This window comes from Procambarus clarkii, chromosome 62 (assembly GCF_040958095.1).
Source record: "Procambarus clarkii isolate CNS0578487 chromosome 62, FALCON_Pclarkii_2.0, whole genome shotgun sequence".
Classification (NCBI taxonomy): domain Eukaryota; kingdom Metazoa; phylum Arthropoda; class Malacostraca; order Decapoda; family Cambaridae; genus Procambarus; species Procambarus clarkii.
This window is the reverse complement of record NC_091211.1, coordinates 30,593,911-30,614,991: the sequence shown is the minus strand read 5'-3', so window position 1 is coordinate 30,614,991 and position 21,081 is coordinate 30,593,911. Positions and strand designations below refer to the sequence as shown.

The following is a 21,081-nucleotide window of genomic DNA, read 5'->3' as shown; positions in this document are numbered from 1 at the left end:
CTATTTGTTTTGCGTGTTTTCCCTTACTTTACCACAGAAGGCAACAGCCAAGCAGTCAACTTTTTTTTGTAAATGTGATTGGCATTGACACCAGCCATTAGGAGGACTGCCGAACACCTACACTTCTTTTTTCCATCACTAAATTATATATATATATATATTATATATACTGTATATATTATATATAATATATAATATATAATATATATATATATATATATATATATATATATATATATATAATTTTTTTTTGTACATACATACCTATGTACACATTTTTAAAAGATTATAAAAATATAATTTAGTTGTAAAAAATATGTATTCATTTATTGTTCTACATAGGCTATGCTTGAGATAAACAGAATATAAATACCTGGCCAACTTGTTACTCATGAACAATTATTAGGGATTCAAACTCTACCACTGAACACATTCAACCATACATTAACCTTAAATCGAACACTGTGTATAAAATTGGCATACATTTGTCCAGTCCATAAAATGACATATGTTCTCATCACTGAAGTTTACATCCAGCACATTAGTCACCCCTCACTTCGTAGTTCTTACCACTGTATAAAGTAAAATACTGCTACGTGCATACACTAACAAAGGGCACGTACTACAGTACAGCATTGGCATACGGCAAAGCTACTACAGTATTTATCATAAAGTTTAATACTATTAAGTTCTTATTTCTTTTGCATTATATTTATATCCATTAATGCCAATGAAAACATTGTAATTCCACTAAGGTTTCCTCTCATTTGAATACTGTACTTCTTTTAAACTACCCGTCCTTGTCATATAGCATTCTAAGAACATAAAATTGTCTGCACAACACTCATCCTCAGGGAATCAACCTGCCTTTTGCTGTTACAGTATATTAATGTTCCAAACTCTAAATTTCCCTTTTAACACACACTCCGCATTCTCAACACACAACGACCTCTTCACCAAAAAGTGTTCAAACATTCTTGCAAACATTTCATAGTACTTAGTGCTAAAATCCTCACACAATTGAACATTAAGCACAAAACTACATGAATATGATACACACAATTATGTCACCTCTTACAAATTGAAGAATATTAAGAATTTTTAGATACACTCCATATTTTCAACAGGGATTTATGAGGGTTGAAATATATCCCAGATATAGCATTCCCAGTCTATGGCCTGTTGGATATTAAATGTCAATATATTTACCCAGATGTTTATGTATTTAACATCACTATTAAAAGGTACACGTGTGGGAAACAAGATTTTAAAATTTCCTTGTGTACAGGTAATTCAACTCGTCCTCAATGAACATGCACTCATTGAAGGCCTTCAACTTGTCCTCATTGAAGACCTTCGAGCCTGGCCTCACGCCGGGCTCGGGGAGTAGAACAACTCCCAGAACCCTCTCCAGGTACACACAAAACTTAATTAGCAAAAATAAGCACTGGCAATTAAATGCATAAAACATTTTAAATTCAAGCCATACAAACTAGACCACATTGTGAGAACAGTAAGTGGAAAAATTGGGAACCCCCACTGTTGAATAAGCAATTTAACCAATGAACATTAACTGCATTTACAGCATACAGTATCTTAAATGTTAAAAGGTACTTATAAACCTACACAAATTTCCAAGCCAATATAAAGTCAATTATGAATAATGAACAGTTAAGTGTAGTATCCTAGTAGAAAATTGGAATTGGAACACAATGTGGCCAATACATGAATAAACAAATGAATCTCAATGCCTTTCTTATTTTACCAAAGTCAGTCATCACAAAAATACACACAGTACTGTATTGGTAATAAAATTGATCATACATAATTGAGATAACGGCAGTAACAAAGGTTTCGTTGAATTACAGTACTGGTACATTTAAAAATATATATATAAGCAGAGTAAATAAATTACAATTACAATACTCAATGTTATGTATAATGCTGTTAATGAAAAACATGCCAAAGAACAGTAAAGTACCATACTGACTGTGAGTATGCAGATTCAACTGCAATTACAGTATAGCACTGCCTCTCACCTCAAGACACTTCATACATCCAAAACGACACAAACAGCAGTATTTAAACACGGCACAAGAAGAAAATGTACAAGATCAAAAGATTTATAACAAGACAGGTACAAGTGGTAAGAGACACTGAGCTAAGAGAAAAAGTCAAGTCTAAATATTTAAGATGCAGGAGGGAATACAAAAAATGATAGCAACTCTTTCTAGGTTAGAGGTTTGGAGCCTGACAGCTGAGTGGACAGTGCTTCGGATTCATAGTCCTGAGGTTCCGGGTTCGATTCCCGATGGAGGCGGAAACAAATGGGCAGAGTTTCTTTCGCCCTGATGTACCTATTTGCCTAGCAGTAAATAGGTACCTGGGAGTTAGACAACTGCACACATGCAATTAGTTCTATTATGGGCACCCCCAGGCTACTTCCTGAGGGTTTGTAACAAAAAGAAGGCCCTGGTCAAGGACCGGGCCATGGGGACGCTAAGCTCCGAAATCATCTCAAGATAACCTCAAGATAGAGAGAACAAAATAAGGGGGCATAGGGGAGAGTTGGCACAATAGACGATCCAGATAAATATAAGGAAATACTTGATTGCATTGGGCAGTTAACTAGTGGAATAAGCTTGAAACAGAGGTGGTGGAAGCAACCATCTTTTACAGTTTCTAGAGCAAGTATGACAGTACTGGAAAGTTGAAGTATATATGCACAGAGTATCATACCTACTTGGAAACATTCGAAAGCTGAATAATGCTCTTGTAGACACAACTAGGTAAGCATATTTACTCCTTTTCAAACACACACACCTAAGTAACCCTTCTCCTCCTCCACACACACACCTAAGTAACCCTTCTCCCCCACACACACACACACCTAAGTAACCCTTCTCCTTCTCCACACACACACCTAAGTAACCCTTCTCCTCCACACACACACACCTAAGTAACCCTTCTCCTCCTCCACACACACACACACACATACCTAAGTAACCCTTCTCCTTCTCCACACACACACCTAAGTAACCCTTCTCCTCCTCCACACACACACACCTAAGTAACCCTTCTCCTCCTCCACACACACACACCTAAGGAACCCTTCTCCTCCTCCCCACACACACACACACACACACACACACACACACACACACACACACACACACACACATTCGGTTAGCATACCGAAAGGGAAACTATGAGGGGATAAGAAAATTCCTAACAGATATAGCATGGGAAACAGAGCTCAGGGGAAAGACGGCCCAAGATATGATGGATTACATCACGCAGAAGTGCAAGGACGCAGCAAACAAGTTTGTCCCAGTCCAAAAGGAAAACAGAGAAATGAAGATGAGAAACCCATGGTTTAATCAAAGATGTAGGCTAGCTAAGCAGCAAAGTAAAAGGGCATGGAGAAACTATAGGAATAACAGGACACTGGAGAGCAGAGAAAGATACCAGAATGCCAGGAATGAATATGTCAGGATGAGAAGAGAGGCAGAAAGACAATACGAAAATGACATCGCAAGCAAGGCAAAGACTCAGCCTAAATTGTTGCATAGCCACATTAGGAGAAAAACAACAGTAAAGGAACAGGTTATGAGATTAAGGATAGGGGCGGAAGGATTCACTACAAATGACAAGGAAGTGTGTGAGGAATTGAATAAGAAATTCCAGGAGGTCTTCACCTTAGAACAAGGAGAAATTCCAGAGGTAAGTGAGGGAATAGCTAACCAGGAACCACTGGAAGAGTTTGAGATTACCAGTGGGGAAGTAAGGAAGTGTTTACTAGAGTTGGACGTGACGAAGGCTATAGGCCCAGATGGAATCTCCCCTTGGGTTCTAAAGGAAGGAGCAAGAGAACTGAGCCTACCACTCTCCATAGTGTATAACAAATCACTGGCAACAGGGGAACTGCCAGATACTTGGAAAGCAGCTAACGTAGTCCCGATATACAAGAAAGGGGATAGACAGGAGGCACTGAACTACAGGCCAGTGTCCCTAACCTGCATACCATGCAAGCTGATGGAGAAGATTGTGCGAAAAAAACTAGTGGAGCATCTGGAGCGAAGGAACTTTGTAACACAGCATCAACATGGGTTCAGGGATGGCAGGTCCTGCCTCACAGGGTTACTTGAATTCTACGACCAGGCAACAAAAATAAGGCAAGAAAGAGAAGGGTGGGCAGACTGCATATTTTTGGATTGTCAGAAAGCCTTTGATACAGTGCCACACAAGAGGCTAGTGCGAAAGTTGGAGATGCAGGCTGGAGTGAGAGGGAAGGTACTCCGGTGGATAGAGGAATACCTAAGCAACAGGAGACAACGAGTCTGTGTGAGGGGTGAGGTCTCAGATTGGCGAGACGTCACAAGTGGAGTCCCGCAGGGGTCAGTCCTTGGACCTATACTGTTTCTGGTATATGTAAATGATCTCCCAGAGGGTATAGATTCGTTCCTCTCAATGTTTGCCGACGATGCAAAAATTATGAGGAGGATTGAAACAGAGGATGATAGTAGGAGGCTACAAGATGACCTGGATAGACTGAGTGAATGGTCCAACAAATGGCTGTTGAAGTTCAACCCGAGTAAATGCAAAGTAATGAAACTAGGCAGTGGAAACAGGAGGCCAGGCACAGGATACAGAATAGGAGATGAAGTACTTAATGAAACAGACAGAGAGAAAGATCTAGGAGTTGATATCACACCAAACCTGTCTCCTGAAGCCCACATAAAGAGAATAACGTCTGCGGCATATGCGAGGCTGGCTAACATCAGAACGGCGTTCAGGAACCTGTGTAAGGAATCATTCAGAATCTTGTACACCACATATGTAAGACCAATCCTGGAGTATGCGGCCCCAGCATGGAGCCCGTACCTTGTCAAGCACAAGACGAAGCTGGAAAAAGTCCAAAGGTATGCTACTAGACTAGTCCCAGAACTAAGAGGCATGAGTTATGAGGAAAGGCTGCGGGAAATGCACCTCACGACACTGGAAGACAGAAGAGTAAGGGGGGACATGATCACAACCTACAAAATCCTCAAGGGAATCGACCGGGTAAACAAGGACGAACTTTTCAACACTGGTGGGACGCGAACAAGGGGACACAGGTGGAAGCTGAGTACCCAAATGAGCCACAGAGACGTTAGAAAGAACTTTTTCAGTGTCAGAGTAGTTAGCAAATGGAATGCATTAGGAAGTGATGTGGTGGAGGCTGACTCCATTCACAGTTTCAAATGTAGATATGATAGAGCCCAATAGGCTCAGGAATCTGTACACCAGTTGATTGACGGTTGAGAGGCGGGACCAAAGAGCCAGAGCTCAACCCCCGCAAGCACAATTAGGTAAGCACAATTAGGTAAGCACACACACACACACCTAAGTAACCCTTCTCCTTCTCCACACACACACACCTAAGTAACCCTTCTCCTTCTCCACACACACACACCTAAGTAACCCTTCTCCTCCTCCACACACATACATCACCATGCTCAAAATACAGTACGTCAGTGAGTACATCATAACATACTGAGTGAAAAATACAGAAAGAAATGCAGAATAGAATGAGCAGAGGTGCCATAGGCACAATCAGAGGGCTTTGTATGAGCATCAGAGTTCCACAGCTGTTCAGTACTCTCACAGCAAGCATTAGAAATATTACCGAACAAAGGTAAACTTTAAAAAAAAAACAATTAGATAGGTTCCTGCTGTTGATGTGGGCTGGTCCAAGGAACAGCCTGTTGGATCATTTTATCACAAGTGAAGCCTGACCCCAGGCGGACTTGGGGAGAACTCTTGGAACCCTTTCCAGGTATGCTCTCTAGGTAAAATCACATTCTCATTAACAGCAACATACATCTTTTGTCAAGCCAGCCTAGATCTGCTATGTAAAAAAATTATTTCTTTCAACATGCTATTCTTCCCATAAGTTCCATAACAAAATACTACAAGATTAGTTCTACACAATGCCCCCATAGGAAAAAAAAATAATATATATATATATATATATATAAAAGGACTCCAATTGTATTTTCTATGGGATGTCTTGTTAACCATAAACTATTCTTTCAAGCAAAAAAAGTAATATAGATAGAAAATTCTTGCATACATAAAGGTGGCTAAACTGGAGCCTCCAATGTCATCATACATAGTACAGTTCAGCATTAAACATCCAAACAATTTAGATTATATTGGAAAAGTAAACACTTTACTACTTTAACAAAACTACAAGGTGCAGTTATAGTATGAAACCAAAAGTCCTTAAAAAGCTGCTCTTTTACGTGATACACATGTGACATATTTAGGTCGAAGATTAGTCTTGCAGAGGTGAATGTCGATCCCTGACCAGTCTAGCTCGTTCATGGGCCATGGATACACGTATTTTTCCTGCTGGTGATATTTGCACAGCTTCAACAGGGAAAACATAGATAGACCAACCCAACATACCCAAGAGGTCCAGGCTCCAAACTGAGGAAGATACAGGAAAATTGATTTGCAAAATTTGGTTAATACTAAAGGTAATTCATAATGAAGCTGCAGAAAACCAGAATTGGTAATAGCAGTAATAAAAACTTATCAAATCTATAATAAAATTACAACAGTAATTTCTCTTTGGAGCAATATAACTGCAACCCGTTCTCGCAAATTCGTAAAGTCAATATTGACTTATTAACCTACGTGCATAGGTGATATACTAAACATAATAGATACCCCTAAAAAGATTCATAGAAAACACCGACCTTACCTAACCTTGTTAGTATCTTAAGATAAGCATCTTATTGCTTCGTAATTACAATTATTACTTAACCTATACCTATTATAGGTTAGGTAATAATTGTAATTACGAAGCAATAAGATGCTTATCTTAAGATACTAACAAGGTTAGGTAAGGTCGGTGTTTTCTATGAATCTTTTTAAGGGTATCTATTATGTTAAGTATGTCACCTATGCACATATTTAATAAGTCAATATTGACTTATTACATTTGCGAGAACGGGTTGATAACTTATAGGAAACCATGCAATAATCTGAAAACTTGCTGTGACAACTTATATTCTGTATAGACTCCTAAAATGCTATTGCAGGGTACAATGTTTAGAATTCTTACAAACTATAAAAATGTATATTGCACTTGATGCAAAATAGAGAGTAAAATAGAAAGTTGTATGAATTGGGGTCTTTAGCATAACTTTATGAATATGAGTTACCAAATCAGTAAAGATGCAGAAGACCTCAAACATTTGCTACATGCCCTCGATGCCACAGCCTCTGGCACATCAACATTATGTATTCATTTACCAGAGTGAGGTATTTACAGTTAATTGTTTTAAAGACACTACCTTTATGACTGGCAATGGGTATAAAAAGACACCATTCTTGGATCTGTTGTTTTCTTGGAAAAGAAAAACTGTCTTGTTAGAAGGTGATCTCAGATGTAAATGAGAAATGATATCAGCTTTGGCAGAGTTTTGGTGTTGATGAAATCCAAATGTATGAAACATGAAATTATTAATTATCCTTAAGGAGACATTACAATCTGAATCTCCCATGAACTTGAGATTCACAATCTTAAAATTGAACACTATTGCTGGCCAACCTCATGCTATCATCTAAATAAGGGTATGTTCAAAGAAAATGTATGAATGGATACCAGGGATGGCAACACAGTCTCCCAGCATAAGATGCATTATAATGCAACATCTTGTACAGTATGGATGTATAAAAAAGTAAGTGTGCTGAACAAGGCAAAGTCATCGTCATACTGCATGCAGCTCAACCCATCCTGGTGCACTAAATTTAGCATTCAAAAATAAAATTGTACAAGCTTAAATTTGTATTATCTGAACTTACAGAGCAAGAACCAACTTTTATACAGTTACAATGAATATTTGCAAACAGTATTATATGATCTGGCTCTTAAGACCCAGATTTCCAGCTTGAATATAATATATCCAACCTTTCTTACAATGCATTAGTGTAAAAAAAAAAATTATAGTTCATACATGTAATTTCCTTGAATATTCTCAACACATCCCTGGTATCTGGGTATGCATTTAGACATTTTGAGCTGCTATGCTTATTTGTTTGAAAGAGTGCTTTAGGCTGGGCACCTGATGGCCTATATAAGTTGCTATTTAAAGTTTCAGTCGACATGAAAAGGTGTTTTTCTGGATACTGACAGACACCCAACTTTAATTAATACAAAAATATCTATATCTATATCTATATATATATATATATATATATATATATATATATATATATATATATATATATATATATATATATATCTATATATATATATATATATATATATATATATATATATATATATATATATATATATATATATATATATATATAAATAACAAAAACACACATCCATCATGTGAAAATCATTAGGTATTCCTATTAGGGATACCTAATAATTATGAGCAAAGGAAGGTTGAAAGCTATCGGTTTAATTCTTGAACATCTCACAACACATAAGGCAACCAATTTGAGTCAAATCAAATATACTGTGTAAAATAATACAGCTCCAAGAATGGACTAGAGAATGGGAGATGATGGAAGGTGGCTAGGAGGTAGTAGGCAACTTTATCATGTAGAACACAATCAATTGTAAATCAGTGTAAATGTCAGTACATTATATGCACTTAAATTCCCACTGATTCTAGTCTGAGAACAATCATTAAAAGCCCAAAATATTTTGCAATATGTATTATTTTCTATGTACAGTATGCAAATATCTCAATTACATACCTGAGCAGTTCCAAACTGGGTGTAGAAACATTCCTGTGTCTATATCATCATCTTTGTCAATATCATTACTTGTGGCATCTTCACACCTGAAACACAAACCATATTGATACCTATTATATTGTATTCATTTTTTTGTTGGCATAACCAATAGAAATGTATCAAATTAATTACATCTGTAAAAATTTCTAAATGGATTTACAGTATTTGTTCAGTACTGTATAGCCATAAGGTTTCAATAATATACCCACATAGCCAGGAAGTAAAATTTGGAAATAATTAGGCAAGCATCATTTTGCTGGGAATACAGATAACGCATTAAACAATTCCTGGACAATGTGCTTGCCTGTGCTTAGCAACTACAGACCTTCCCCTGGCTGCAACCCACAACAATTGCCTAACACCCAACTTCCTATTTTACAACTAGGTCAACAGAGACCAAGTGAAAGGAAACATGCCCAACCATTTTTATCCCACTTGAGGATTGCACCTGGGTCCCTCGATTGCAAACCGATTATGTAGACCACTGTACAACTGGACCCATGTGTAGATACTGTATGATGTAGATATTGTAGAACAAAATGCAATTACCGTAATAGTTTGACATTTTTGGGACAAAGTGGGGCCTGTTCCATTTTGGCTACCTAACTGATGCACCCTCTTTGACCTGTTACTCAATTAAACATTAAAATTGTATATCAATGAAGTATTAACATGCTTCAAGCAAGAGGGAAACTAGAAACTCATAATAAAAACAATGAATTCATGCCACTTTTTCAACCTTTACATTTATTGAGGGGCATATTTACACTTTAATATAATTTCCTAGTTTTACATCTATTTTACTCCATGTACATACAGCACTTACAGTAATGAGAAAACTAATTTTATGCACAACTATCTATACTTCACTGTAGATATGCTTCTAGAAGAAGTGTAACATATGTTTCCAGAATTATTGATGAGATTTTTGAAGTTACAAGGTATAAAAATATTCTACATCCATTATGAATGCTGTAATGAACTTAAAATTTAAAGATACATATAGACTTAATGGGTAGAATAAAAACGAACAACATAGAACACGAGGAAACGCATTAAAATAAATAACAGAAACCAGTGCCATTTAAGAAGACAACAGGAAAACACAAAACATAACTTACGCCTCAAAACGTAGCATGATAGCATTGCACCAGGTCTGGTAGCCAATAGTGATGATGAGTGCACCTGTCAGGGCTGCAATCGACATCACGAGGCTTACCACAACATCAAGGAATGCACTCAGGAATGTGCTGAAAGGAAAAAATTATTTTAAGAATTATAACCTAATATTGCATTCATAATACACAATTAAATGTAAGTTCAACTGCAGTATTTAATAACTGCCAATAAATCAACCCATCCCATATTCTACCATGAGAAGTGCACCTAATGTTTATACAGTACATCTAAGGTCAAAGGTGGAAACATTAAAATTAGAAATGGGTTTATCACTTCAGAGCAATTAAGACAGTACCATGTCACTTATTATTTTTTTTAAACTAGAAAAAATAAAAAAATTTTAAAACTAGTCTTATTTCAATACAAACAATTCCATAAAATACTGAAATAGCAATGCCCTCCTTTATACCTCAGTATTGTACCACTAATCCAAGTTCTTCAAGCAACACCACATGTTAAATTGTATGGAATATCAAGTAAGTCTGTATTCTTGAATTACTAAAAGTGCTAGTCACCCCTTGCTTAGTACCTCCACATGACAATTTCCTTACCTTACTTAGAATGAATTAAGGCCAATTAAAACTAGAAATACCCAATTGAGGAGGATATTCCTTGATCCCTCATACAATGTATATACAGTACCAAAATACAAACAATACCTTTTTATTTCTCTGTATGGGTTGGTTACCCATTGTCAAGGACAGTATGCATGCTAGACTTATCAAGGTCTGCCTAAGCCAACAACTTACCTATCGCTGAATGCCACCCACAACAGTCGCCAAGCTCCTGGGCACCTATTTATTGACCTGCCTCTGCCCTGTGCGGGAACTGAACCTGAATCCTTTCATGTGTAAACTGTGTTGATCACTGCTCTAATGGGCCCCTTGAAATAAGGATGGGGTTAAATTTAAAGGGGAAGGGGGATTTGGTGCATGGGAATGGGTTAATGTGGGAAAGTTTAGGTTGGGCATACAGTGAAGGTTGAAGGGTTGGAAATGGAGGACGAGGGCATTGGGGTGGAAATAGAGGATGAGGGGTTGGGGTGGAAATGGAGGATGAGGTTGGGATGGGAATGGATTGATTGTGGATTGTAGGGTAGAAGTGGTTGAGTTGATATGATGATGGGTAGGTAGTACAGTTGTGTTGTGTCACAGCTTGACTGTGATAAAACACTCACCCCCATCAAGTTTAAAAAGAGAGTATATTGTATTTTTTCAAACAAAAACTTCCACTATTCTGCACTGCCCAATATTGAAAAATAAATATTGTTGTTTCAATTCAATACAATGAAGCTCTCAAGACACAGAATCACAAATTACAAAATCTGGCTTTGACTGTATGTGAAAAGTACCTTTCTAACCCAGTCTATTTAATTGCTCTTTAAGGCAATATCCTATAAAACCCATGATTAATTACAGTACTGTATACAATATACAGTATGTCTATAACCTCACTTCTAGAGTACATTCTATATGTTTTGAGATAGACCAAGTATAAAATTTAGATAAAAATTTATATTTATCATTTAAAAAAGGAACAAAAACAAACAAAATTACACACACACCAAGTTACTGTACATCTTACCTCTCTGTTCCACGGAAAATCTGTACTATAAACCTGTAGGTTTGGATGAGGGCAATTAGGAGCGAGACAGAGGCCCAGGTGAGATTATAATCGCAAAAGCCTTGTGATGCCCAAGACACCACAAACTGGCCATCTGTCTCACGCCATGTACCATTGCTGAACAGCAAGCAGTGGCCCCTGTAATGTAAATGTGCATATAAGGATAAGATGTCTGAGAAATATGGTTAGGTTATGGTAAGTAACATCTGGAACTGTAATATAACTAATATCTATGAAGGTATCTATAGCTCCAATGCCTTACGTCCTCCCAGGAGTTCCCAATTAGGAGTGGGGACAGCAGAAGTTTCTCAAGAAGATTTTATCATCATACAAACCCCTAAGGGGCCGTATTACGTGATATTAAATGTTTAATGTCAACCAATCTTTTTTTACTAGTTGTATATAAAAAGGGCTGCAACTGTTCTATGTTTCAGTATCGTACCCTAAATAGAAAGCGAGGGATTTTTTTTTCAACGAATTTTGCACATTTTCAATAATTTACTACAACCACAAGTTTCAAATGAAATCCTTTTTATGACACTCATCTATCACATTAGCATATAATAAAGGATTTGTATGAGGTGGATTATCCAAAATATGTTTAGTTTTACTAATACAAGTAGTCAAAGTTCCCCAAAATATATGCCAATTTTTTCATGTTCAGAAATATTTATAAAATTAATAAATGAACTTAGGAATAAAATGTTTTATAGAGATTGCAGAGACGTGAGCACTATATATAGGGTGTAAATTTTATGTAAACTGAAAAAAAAATGAGTGTCAATTTTATGTTACTTGACAATAAATGAAGTCAAAGATTCTGCCACTCATGGTTGATACCTGGTTGATACCTGGTTGATGGGGTTCTGGGAGTTCTTCTACTCCCCAAGCCCGGCCCGAGGCCAGGCTTGACTTGTGAGAGTTTGGTCCACCAGGCTGTTGCTTGGAGCGGCCCGCAGGCCCACATACCCACCACAGCCCGGTTGGTCCGGCACTCCTTGGAGGAATAAATCTAGTTTTCCTCTTGAAAATGTCCACGGTTGTTCCGGCAATATTTCTTATGCTTGCTGGGAGGACGTTGAACAACCGCGGACCTCTGATGTTTATACAGTGTTCTCTGATTGTGCCTATGGCACCTCTGCTCTTCACTGGTTCTATTCTACATTTTCTTCCATATCGTTCACTCCAGTACGTTGTTATTTTACTGTGTAGATTTGGTACTTGGCCCTCCAGTATCTTCCAGGTGTATATTATTTGGTATCTCTCTCGTCTTCTTTGAAGTGAGTACATTTGGAGGGCTTTCAGACGATCCCAGTAATTTAGGTGCTTTATTGCGTCTATGCGTGCCGTATATGTTCTCTGTATTCCCTCTATTTCAGCAATCTCTCCTGCTCTGAAGGGGGAAGTGAGTACTGAGCAGTACTCAAGACGGGACAACACAAGTGACTTGAAGAGTACAACCATTGTGATGGGATCCCTGGATTTGAAAGTTCTCGTAATCCATCCTATCATTTTACTGGCTGTCGCAATATTTGCTTGGTTATGCTCCTTAAACGTTAGGTCGTCAGACATTATTATTCCCAATCCTTTACATGCTGTTTTCCTACTATGGGTACATTTGATTGTGTTTTGTACTCTGTATTATGTTTAAGGTCCTCATTTTTACAACCATGGTTATGGTTGGCATCAACGAATTTCCTCCAACATTTGCACCCTTACAGATAGGCTTACGTTCTGTAAGGTATATAAGTTTCATGCAAATTGCTCGATATAAAATATGACAACAAAAAATCGAGGAAAAAAAATCTAAAATTTTTATATTTTTTTTTGCATAAAACTAAATATTAAAACACTTTATTATATGCTATTGTGATAGCTTAGTGTCATAGACATGATTTCACTTGACACTTGAGTTTGATGTTAATTTTTGACCATTTTGGAAAATTTTTGACCCATACAGGTACATTCAATACTGTATTTTTTTCTCCCTTCCTATTTAGGCTACGATGCTGAGACTTGGAGCAGTTGAACCCAATTTCATATACAACTTGTCAAAAACTTTGATTAAAATCGAACCAGTTTTCATTTATTGCATTTTTACGTAATACTATTTCAAGCCCTCTACCCATTCTTTCTGTTCTATATTTTTCCACTCTTTTCTTTTGAGTTACTGTCACCTGCCACCACCACATGACCCCTTATTTCACCTTGGTACTATACACCCTTCTCATGAAACAATTCTCAGATATTTTACTGATGCCCATACTGCCTAACAGTCCAGATCTGGTTAGGTTACAGCAATTATTGTAAACAATTTTAGTTTGATGTAATAAACAGACCTACCAGTTGGCAGTATATGTTTTCTTGCAGTGTTCCCTCAGTTAGTTCATTTATTATGAACTTACACAACCACTCATCCTGTGGGCAGTAGTGGAAATGGTTACAGAGGCACATAATGGGCTCAAGGACTGTACCCCACAATTCATTTGGCTAAGCAAGTTACAATTTCAATGAGCTAGTTACAAAATTCAATGCACATCATCACATCAACAATGGGCTCGAGACCAACCACAAGTACAGTTTCTAAATTAAGCAACTGACATATGTGGAGAGCTAGTGCTCCTTACTCTGCTCTCATCTCTATATTATGCACTAATCTATCCCTATCTTAATTATGGTATCTGTGCATGGGGTTCAACCACTGCAAACCACCTCAAGTCCATCATCACCCAGCAAAAATCTGCTATTAGAATAATAACAAATTTTACTTTCAGACAACACACAGCCCCCTTGTTTAACTCCCTTAACATGCTAAACATAATCTCACTCCACAAATTTTCTTGTGTCAATTACATTTACAAAACCCTGTTCTTAAATGCAAATCCTACTCTGAAACTCTCTCTGGACAGATGTAATAGGACCCATTATCACCACACCAGAAATAAATATCTCTTTGATATCCCCAGAGTCAAACTTAATCTGTGTAAACACTCTATGCAAATAAAGGGACCCAGTCTATGAACTCACTCCCTAATGAATTGAAAAGCTGTCCAACTTTTGCGTCATTCAAAAACAAAACTAAAAAAATACCTAATCTCATCTGCATAGTTTTTTTACCATGTTGCTTTAAAATTGCACTGTATCTATTGCTACCCAATCTCCCAATCTTTATGTACCCAATCCGAACATCTTTACCATTGTGATCATTGCTGCCTTCTTTTATGTGCTATCAATCTGCTGTACGGTGTCTGTTAATCTTGTTTAAATTACCAATCAAGTTGTCAATGTAATCAAACAGAGCTTTAATATACCAATGTGCTTTAATATACTTACTATTCCCTCTCATCTCATTTTTTTCTTGCAATGTATCTGTTATCATTTTATTAATTCTGCTAGAATTTACCTACTTAAAATTATCTGTTAGATTAAGGACGTGCCCGAAACGCTGCGCGTACTGGTGGCTTTACAAGATTGTAAATACCATGCTATGTATTCTCTCTAACCCAATGTACCTTCTTGTATATAAATAAATAAATAATAAATAAATAAAGGTTGTATCAGTGTTGAGAGGCCCAGACACACACACACACCTCTGAGGTCCCGAGTGCCTCACTCACTTGAAGTCACTGAGGTGGAAGAAGATGGGGATGATGATACAGAGCGCCAACAGCAGCGTCAGGATGTATGTCGTCACCTGGGATAATACCAGCACGTTGTTCAGCCCCATCTTCATCTGGCCTTATTTCAGCAGAGTCCCATGGCAGTCCTCCGTCACTCTCGGGGGCGCGGGGGTGTTTACCACGGAGAGGGGGGGGGAAAGGCGTCGTTTTGTACACGAGACCATTTTCCGTTTTACACGAGCTCGTTTTCCGTTTGTTAAAACCGTATATATATATAGTTATTTATTTATTTATTTATTTATTCATTTACAAGAAGGTACATTGGGTTTATGAGAGTACATAGCATGGTTCATTTACATTCTTGTAAAGCTACTAGTACGCATAGCGTTCCGGGCAGAGAATTATATTGTATTGTTAACCCATTGCTATGCTAATGGGTTGGGTAGGTTAGTTTGGGTTTAGGTAGGTTAGGTTGGGTTGAGCTAGATTAGGATAAGTAGGTTTTCAATTACTGGTCTGATTTGATCTCAATTAGTTTTAAGATTCAGTCTAAGTGTTGTTCCCACATCTTACCTGACACGCTGTGCGTATTAGTGGCTTTTGGTATAGTATATACTAACTCTATCTAGAAATCAAACATTCTGTTTGTAACTCATTTTGAATGACAATTTGAGCTGCCCGAAACTCTATGCATGTTAGTGGCTTAAGTGGTTTTACAAGAATGTAAAAACATCAATGCTATGTAAACTGCTCTCATAAAATCAATGTGCTTTATTGTATATAAATAAATAAATAACAAATAAATTGTATGTATGTTTACCTGAATAAACATTATCATTATCATTAAACATTTAAAAAAATTGAACTATAATTATCAAAATCCGCTGGCGAATCGTCCTTTCATTATTATTATTAACAAGCTTAGGTATACACAGCAATGTGTTGCTACCCTATTCTATATGAAAGATTACAGTGTAGATAAAAACAAAAAAAAACTAGCTATAAGTTCAGCTAATATTCTTGTGTACAATGTGACTTGTATCCGGATGTGGGGCCGCGTTCACACACCCACGCGATAAGCAGACTCACTTGCCCGAGCTTGGACTCTCATCCCATTCTAAGGATTATTTTGATTTTCTTTTTCTTTAAGTAAATACAATGTCGTAATTTGAGTTTAATCGTACGCTTTCAATTTTCATAAGGTTCACATTTTTACAACCTCTTGTAAAAATATTACTATTACTTTTAGTTTAGTTCATTTATTATGCACCCCATACCCATCTTGTGGGCGGTAGTGGAAAGGGTTACAGAGGCACATAATGGGCTCAGGGACTGAACCCCACAATTCATTTAGCTAAGCAAGTTACAATCTTGATGAGCTAGTTACAAAATTCGATATAAGTCGTCACATCAACAATGGGTTCGAGATCGACCTCAAGTACAGGTTCTAAATTAAGCAACTGACATGTGGAGAGCTAGTGTCACAATTTATATGTTTGTCCTGCACACCGCCCCCCATTCAGTGGGCAGCGGTGGATAGGTTACAATCACTCAGTTACTACCTACAGTTAGCAAACTGGGGATATTTGGCTAAAATTTCTGGTAGCAGAAATGAATGAAATATTTACACATCGTTGGAACATTGGTTATAGAATTGTCTCTAAATTCACGTATCTTTTCGCACTCCACCACATAGTGACGGAGGGTGTGCGAATAATTTTGTTGACACAGTTTTACATTTGGTCAGGTCTACATCAGCAGATAATGAGAATTCCCAGAGATACTTGTAACCGAGTCTAAGCCGAGCAGTAGTAACATCTTGAAGTCTGCTGATTTTATTGGATGATCCATAGATGTGTGGCTCCTCTTGCATGATAGTATGACGATAGATGGAATTACTGCTGTCAATTTCACTTTGCCTCAGATCTACAAGATCTTGTTGAAGTTCTCGGTGTACTGCTGCTCTCAGATTGCTCATTGACAATCCAAGGTTACACTCAACGGAAATGGACTCTGTTACCATCCTTAATAATTTTGTTGTATTTGTGTACAACAAATATACAAATATACAACAAAATACAAATTTTGTGTATTTGTGTTATTTACTATTACTCAATTAGAGCTTTGTAAGCACATCATACACTCAAGAATATTCCAAGATATCCTAGCTGTGAATTATGGATATTAGGTGAACTAATAGTTAGTTTTGATCAATAATTATTCATACTGAATAATGTAGCAGCACATTATTGTGTACCAGCTCGTTAATAAAACAAAAAAACTTACCCCGAAAAATGATGTTCATCCACAGGAAACTTTTCTGAACTTTGAGAAGCATACACGGCAACTTAATTTTATTAACTCGAATGATTTTAAGATATGGATATCACAAATTATTAATCCTCATAAGAAGAGAAAACTTCAAACACTGATCTGAATATATGTTTCGAATTATATATAACTCACAATGGGATTTTTGATTATCTCAAACAGTCAACCAAACAAGGACTAGGCATATATTGCGGTCTCTTTCTTTTTGGACTTTAAAATTAACTCTTAATTGTGTCCACATGTAGTTAAATTTAACAAAAAACTATGGGACAAATATAAGGATAAATTGAAGAACCTTAATTTTCAATAATGACCCAGGAAGTACCGGGGTGAGACCTCCGATTGGCGTGAAGTCACCAGTGGAGTCCCACAGGGCTCTGTACTCGGTCCTATCTTGTTTCTGATATATGTAAATGATCTCCCAGAGGGTATCGATTCATTTCTCTCAATGTTTGCAGACGATGCAAAAATTATGAGAAGGATTAAAACAGAAGAGGACTGTTTGAGGCTTCAAGAAGACCTAGACAAGCTGAAGGAATGGTCGAACAAATAGTTGTTAGAGTTTAACCCAACAAAATGTAATGTAATGAAGATAGGTGTAGGGAGCAGGAGGCCAGATACAAGGTATCATCTGGGAGAGGAAATTCTTTAGGAGTCAGAGAAGGAAAAAGACTTGGGGGTTGATATCACGCCAGACCTGTCTCCTGCAGCACATATCAAGCAGATAACATCAGCGGCATATGCCAGGCTGGCCAACATACGAACGGCATTCAGAAACTTGTGTAAAGAATCATTAAGAAACTTTGTATACCACATATGTTAGGCCAATCCTGGAGTATGCAGCCCCAGCATGGAGTCCATATCTAGTCAAGGATAAGACTAAACTGGAAAAGGTTCAAAGGCTTGCCACCAGACTAGTACCCGAGCTGAGAGGTATGAGCTACGAGGAGAGACTACGGGAATTAAATCTCACTTCGCTGGAAGACAGAAGAGTTAGGGGGGACATGATCACCACATTCAAGATTCTGAAGGGAATTGATAGGGTAGATAAAGACAGTCTATTTAACACAAGGGGAACACGTACAAGGGGACACAGGTGGAAACTGAGTGCCCAAATGAGCCACAGAGATATTAGAAAGAACTTTTTAGTGTCAGTGTGGTGGACAAATGGAATGCATTAGGAAGAGATGTGGTGGAGGCTGACTCCATACACAGTTTCAAGTGTAGATATGATAGAGCCTAATAGGCTCAGGAACCTGTACACCTGTTGATTGACGGTTGAGAGGCGGGACCAAAGAGCCAGAGCTCAACCCCCGCAAACACAACTAGGTGAATACACACACACACACCCACCCACACACACACACACACACACACACACACACACACACACACACACACACACACATGGTCGGGTTGGTGCCTCAGCGTGCAGGATTGTGGTAAGTTGGGAGGAGCGCACAAAGTGTTCAGCCCCACTTAATGACCCAGAACTAACAGCTCAAATTTCAGATAGAACAAGTAATGGTGGAGACTGAGAGGGAGGGAGGGAGGGAGGGAGGGAGGGAGAGGGAGGGAGAGGGAGGGAGGGAGGGAGGGCGGGAGAGGGAGGGAGAGGGAGGGAGAGAGAGGGAGGGAGAGAGAGAGGGAGAGGGAGGGAGAGAGAGAGAGAGGGAGAGAGTGAGACAGACAGACAGACAAACAGAGACAGAAGGGAAGGAAGGGAATTATCAGGAGAAAGCGCCAATTAGCCGTTAGGACTATACAGCGCTGGGAAGGGATTTGGAAAAGGGTTTAGGATGGGACGGGGAGGGGGGGGCGAGAGAGGGATAGGGTGGCGGGTGGACGGACTATCCCCCCCCCCTAACCTATCCTCACTAGCCGGGGTCCCTCTATGGCTCGGCCAGCACCGTGACAGCTTGAAGTTCTTGCCGTGGACGGGAGTCAGGCCGGAGAGACACTACATGGCACCGTCCTGGATATTTGATTACTCCCGACCCAGAAGAAGAGAGAGACTGTGTGTGTATCCCGGCACAAACGTTTCTCTTCCGTTTCTTCTTACGTGTCTTCTCCCCCCCCCCCGGGGAGTGTGACCATCTTCCGGGCGGGTGAGTGTGGGTGCCAGCAGTGCCCCCCTCACCGTCACCCGCGCCGGGGGCCTCCGCTAAGGCTTGATCTGCTTGACTGTGGTCGCGGGTTCTTGCCTCATTGTGCCGTTTTTTGACATTTCTGACAACAAACTAACCATTGTTGAGCTTTTTCATCGTAATTTATACGATCATCTCTCCACGGCGCACTCTTTAGCTGCCCGGATATATATATATATATATATATATATATATATATATATATATATATATATATATATATATATATATATGTCGTACCTAGTAGCCAGAACTCACTTCTGAGCCTACTATGCAAGGCCCGATTTGCCTAATAAGCCAAGTTTTCATGAATTAATAGCTTTTCGACTACCTAACCTACCTAACCTAACCTAACCTAACTTTTTTGGCTACCTAACCTAACCTAACCTATAAAGATAGGTTAGGTTAGGTTAGGTAGGGTTGGTTAGGTTCGGTCATATATCTTCGTTAATTTTAACTCCAATAAAAAAAAATTGACCTCTTACATAATGAAATGGGTAGCTTTATCATTTCATAAGAAAAAAATTAGAGAAAATATATTAATTCATGAAAACTTGGCTTATTAGGCAAATCGGGCCTTGCATTGTAAGCTGAAAAGTGAGTTCTGGCTACTAGGTACGACATATATATATATATTATATATATATATATATATATATATATATATATATATATATATATATATATATATTACATATGCATATATGAATTTTGAAATAAAAAATGAATTTTGGACAATTGATTTTTCAATTACCATCAACAGTGATATAAGAAATATTGAGAAAATTCGTGTTAGAATTATTAATTACTTACTTTTTCGGTCATATTTAATAATATATATATATATATATATATATATATATATATATATATATATATATATATATATATATAATATATATATATATATTTGAGTGAGGTGGATGGGGTGAGGTGGTATTTAATAGGGTATTAATTTCATCAACATGTTGATGAAATTAATACCCTATTATATATATATATATATATATATATATATATATATATATATATATATATATATATATATATATATACATATATATATATATATATATATATATATATATATATATATATATATATATATATATATATATATATCAGCAAAGTTGTGTAGTATCTAGCTGGCGTGTGGTGTGTTGACGAGGCGGACCACCACCACCGAGATACTCCAGGGTAACAACTTCCTTCATCTTGCCCTTCACTCTCTGCCTCACTGTCTCCTCCCTCTCTTATTGAATGTTTCTTTGGTACCATAACTTTATCCTCTGTTGTGTTGATGTTAGTGTTGTGTCGCTGCTCCTGTCTGTTAGTCACGGTAGACTATTTTTAGTTACGGGAGACTGTTTTAG

At 37.8% G+C, this 21,081-nt stretch overlaps 1 protein-coding gene across 1 annotated transcript; it reads right to left on the bottom strand.

The window, feature by feature from the left end:
- Positions 1 to 300: 300 nt before the first annotated feature.
- Positions 301 to 15,406, bottom strand: LOC138354293 (transmembrane protein 179-like). Its single transcript, XM_069308430.1, is given in 8 exon segments — positions 301 to 2,856; positions 5,382 to 6,390; positions 6,393 to 6,474; positions 8,770 to 8,796; positions 8,798 to 8,855; positions 9,930 to 10,058; positions 11,572 to 11,748; positions 15,228 to 15,406. Coding segments are annotated over 7 exon segments (660 nt in total). The 5' UTR covers positions 15,344 to 15,406; the 3' UTR covers positions 301 to 2,856; positions 5,382 to 6,319.
- Positions 15,407 to 21,081: the final 5,675 nt, after the last annotated feature.